Here is a 4,713-nt window from a genome sequence, read left to right on the forward strand (position 1 = left end):
ATCACACAACAAGGCCATTAGAAGACACCACCACCGCCGCGCCCGAGGAGAGCAGCATCAGCATCGCAATGCAGGCAGGCAGAAGCAGGCACTAGCCGACAGCACCGAACTTGCATGCAAGTTCCGAACGGCTACTTCACGTGGTGGTGGGGATGACCCGAAGCGGAACCGAGCATGCGCTCGGGTCAGCTTCGTGTCCCACGGTAGGCGGCGCCGTCCTCTCGTCAGCCGGTTGCCAAAGAAACCCGATCGCCGCAGAGGAACGAACGAACCCGGGACGGGAAAAGTGATGAACTGGCGCAGTCGAACCATTTGCACTCATTCTTCTGTTAGCGCTCGAGTGTACCGCACGCGTTTTGATTGCGCTCTCGTTGAACCGTCTGACTAACCGTGTGTCTCGTTGTTTTTTTTTTGCTCTGCTTGAGTGTTGGGAGAAATACTTTCTAGTGAAAGAGGCGAAGCAAGTGTTGGGGCAGTTGAAGGCGCAGTGATAACCTTGAAGGATAATTTGAGTTGATTGAGCGTGCTACGCTGAAGGATATTGTGAGATAGATTGAAGCAAAGTGTGAAACAGTGGGATTTTTTTTTTTTTGAAGGTGTACTTCCAAGTGATTCTAGTGCAAAAAAAGATACCGGAGAATATCCGGAAGTAAATCCGCCAAAATTTGTGTCAAACGAGCAAGGAAGATGAAGGCCATCACAGCGGTGTGTGCTACGGGAGCTTCGGTGCCGGCGATTGCCAACGGCCGGGTTCAGCGACACCGTGATGGGGAGAATGCCGAGATCCAGATGTACTTGTCAAAGTTGAAGGATTTAGTGCCGTTCATGCCGAAGAACCGCAAACTGTCAAAGCTGGAGGTCATCCAGAACGTCATCGATTATATTTGTGATCTTCAGAGTGCTCTGGAGTCCCATCCGGCCGTGAACAGTTTCGATCCCGTTCAGGCATTGGCTAGTCATCAGAGCGCGGTGGAACCTATGGAGTCCACACCGGTGGGTCCTCGGCAACCGCTAGGAGTTCGACCAAGTCCTAACACCATCCTGGCAAATGGTAGCATTGCTACAAATGTTCCTGCCAGTCCTGCCGTTTCCAATAGTTCCAGTGTCAGCAGCAGTAGTAGCAGTATCAGCGAGTCAACCAATGTGGTAAGTGTCGGATTTCCCAAGCGATCAAGAACCGTTGTTGTTCGTGGAGAAATTCCCAGAACCGGAGTCACATGAGCGGTACCTACAAACTAACAAGAATGCAAAATCGCTGAACGTGGGAATGGCTGTTCAACCGAATCAAGGGAACGAGACGGTATAGGAGAGGGGCGCAGCGCAAGAAGCGAAAAAAGATTGTTTTAACCTTTTTTCACCCTCCGCGTCCCGTCTCTCTGTCTACATCTCCCTCTCTTTTGAACCGGCGGCGCCTTTCCCACATTCGTCGATCCGGCTCTGTTGTACCCATCGCATCCGACCCCGACTGCGCCGCGGCAACGAGACGAGACGGACGAGTGTGCGATATTTTCAACACAAAAATGAACACCTGCATCGGGTTATTAAAATGAAGGCACTAACAAACAACGATCACCGCTCTTTTTTCACGCGGCCACTCCTCGCTCCGCCGGTTCCTCCTCCTGTTGGAGGGTTTCGCTGTCAGTCAGTGGCTCCGGCTGGCGGTGGTTTGTGTGAGTGGATCAAATTAAATAAATTGCCGAGATTTTGTAATGGGCTTGATCTTTTTTTCGCGTCTCTTCTCAACGGTTGTCGCGTATCGTTGGTTGGGGTGGTTACGTCAAGGCTTTCGGTATCCATAAAAATTTTAATTCTTCCAACTCCTTTTTCGCCTGGCTAGGTAGTTTAGCAGGTATTCAAGAGAAGGTGATCAAGTACTTCTTGCTTGAGTGATGGGTTGTTGTTTTCGCTTCGGGGAAAACCGATCCGATCGCCAAAACTGGTAATGTCAAGTGCTGCGTCATCCTCACAGACAAACAATTATGGGCCAACAATCGTTTAGCTGTGGTGGTTTGACGATCATTGGCATCTGCAGCGAGGCGTGAAATTGATCTGTAGTGATATCACGGGCGCTCGAGGCTTGGCGATCACTACGGATTGTGATCGCTTGTTGCACTCGCGCTGCACTCGGCCGCCAATGCTATACCTAATTAAACTCACCGCCGCAACGATCACGGGGTTTAACGAACGATCGCCAAGTGTTTGACCTAATTCAAGCGCGCTACCGGCGGTGGCGTTGACGATCGCGCGAAGAGCCGACCGAAGAGAACGAGCAAAAATGCCGAGAGTGATCGCATATCGCACCCTCCTGGCTAATTAACGATCTGTCATTAATATTCACACCAACTGCCGCGCCGCTTCCTCCGAGAAACCCGATGAAGACGACGACGGTTGACTATTTTTAGTCTTACAAATCTCCTAAAATAGCGTAGCTAGCGTCTCTCGTCTAATCCCCTCGCGCCACCATAAAATCCGTTCAGCGCCAGCGAAGATCGAAACGGAAACGCGACACAACGATCTGCAATTTTAATAAGGCGCTTAAGACTACGCTTTCCGATCGTCCCGAGGCGAAGAGACGCAAAAGAAGGAGACAAAAGAAATCCGATCTTGCCTTGGCTCCACCACGCCTTCGTGTGATCGAACTGAACACGTGCAAAATTTTCTCAACGTTCCTCAGGCGATGGCGACAATCGCTAAACCGTAAAATTATAATACGAAAGCAGTCGATAAATTGATTAACATATGCTTCGCTCTACTATGCGACCGCAGCTCACACGTCAAACGAGTTTTGACAGTTGCGACGAACCGAAACGAATGCGTCTCGAACATATGTTTCACATAATTCACACCACCTGAAGAAAATTGATTATTACAAATGGACGGCTCCCCGCACCCTCTCCCTCAGTCTCCTTGTCTTGATCGATCGATCGCAGTCGCTAGCTTGCTTCACCGCTTGCTTCGATTTCGAAAACTGTCAACACACAGCTGCGCCACGACTGCGACGATCGATTTCTCACCAAAGTCGAACAAAATCGTGACCTGCCAGCAGTAGTTGTTACACAGCGCTTTGATTAGAGTTCGTGACTTGACGAACTCTGCGGTGGCGCTGCTGATCATGCTGGTAGAAAGTCAAACTACACCGTATTGAATGCTACCGCAGCAAGCAATGACCACGCCAAACCGCAGCGCTAGTTGCCTCAATCAATGTGCCTGATTGGTGTGTCTGCATTCCTTCTCCAGTCTTCTATCCATCGCGTCCGTCCACTCGTCCTACCTGTGACGACTCCACAAGGCGCACACGATTCGTTGCGCTGTATTTGCACAATTAAATTGGAAAGTTTTGTGAAGCTAACGCCGCCTCGACTGCCACTCCGAATTCCCCACGAATGAATGAAAGACGCCGTTTGCTCTAAATCTGCGCGCGCTGTTCGCGCTCTTTCCGCATGCCTTTTTCGCCTACTGCGCCCAGGTGTTTAATGATCGTGTTACGTACTTACCGACCACACTCGTCAGTCAGCCTCAAGTGTTCCGCCTCTCCTGCGCTTTCTTTGATCGACACTGGACACTAACCTCATTTTTTCCTCTCTCTTTCCTTTACTTGCAGGCGAAAGACAAATCAACGTGAATTGTCAACAAAAAAGTTGGTGAACAATGCTTGAACGCCCACCCGGGACTCGACCCGGCGACGCCCGTCACGCCAGTCCCGTTTGTTGGCCGCTGCCCCGCATTTTACGGGAGTAGGGATGATCTCAGCTTTGAACTGAACAAAACAATACTACTACAAAACTGACTGTCACAAACAATACACCTACATTACGCATCAACACATACTAACAGCACCGGTCAATGATTGATCGAGATACAAATGCAACCAGAACAGAAGATCGTGGCCGTGAGGACGTGGCCGGCACGTCCCCAACTGCACCCGAAGGCGGGCGTATCGTTTTAGTGCGCGTGCGTCATCTTATTATTAATTATTATAATGTTCTGTGATCTATAGAATATGTTTTTACTTGAACGAACGGTCATAAAACTGATTTCACTCTCAAGCGGATAAGAACAAAGCAAAAAACAAACACCGCACGGTTGACGCTCCGATAGAACAATAGTCATCTGTCAAAAAAGTCGACACCGCTTACCGGTCATAGGAGGCGACCTCTTGTACAAAGTATAGAATTTAGTTAACCATTAACCTCCCATTACGTTTCAAAATTCATAGACGAAGAGAATATTCAGTTCTCGTCGAATCCGGATCTTTTTTTTTTTTTCATTAACTATGTAGAGATGTTGTTCAACACACGTGCAACAGAAACCGATGACTTTATAATGTTTGTTTTTTAGTTTTTAGTCAAGAAGAAGGCATAATCTTTATTTATGTACATATAGTAAACTAGAACAAATTATATTTGTTCCTTTTGAAGAAATAATTTATAAAATAGTGAGACTCTGTCATATAATAAACAAATATGAAAAAATGTCATTAATTGAAAACAACCCGACTGACTTTGATTAGATGCATAAAGCTACTCCGAAAAGTCACGGCCTGCTTGGCACATTCTTCAAAGCCCTCGACAGCGACGGCGGCGGCAAAGGAAGCCATGGAGAAACCGCATCCGCATAACCTTTTAATAAAATCCACTTTTCTTCCCGTTGTTGTTGTCTGGTCGGTCCACCGTGCATCCTCCTCTTTCGCTCGTTATAACTACTCTCCACTCC

At 48.2% G+C, this 4,713-nt stretch overlaps 1 protein-coding gene across 1 annotated transcript; it reads left to right on the forward strand.

The window, feature by feature from the left end:
* Nucleotides 1–302: 302 nt before the first annotated feature.
* Nucleotides 303–4,491, forward strand: LOC109621887 (protein extra-macrochaetae). Its single transcript, XM_020076080.3, has 2 exons — nt 303–1,146; nt 3,602–4,491. Exons 1-2 carry the CDS (start codon nt 688–690, stop codon nt 3,620–3,622), a joined length of 480 nt encoding a protein of 159 aa, XP_019931639.2. The 5' UTR covers nt 303–687; the 3' UTR covers nt 3,623–4,491.
* The last annotated feature ends 222 nt before the right edge of the window (nt 4,492–4,713 follow it).

Source organism: Aedes albopictus, chromosome 2 (assembly GCF_035046485.1).
Source record: "Aedes albopictus strain Foshan chromosome 2, AalbF5, whole genome shotgun sequence".
NCBI lineage: Eukaryota > Metazoa > Arthropoda > Insecta > Diptera > Culicidae > Aedes > Aedes albopictus.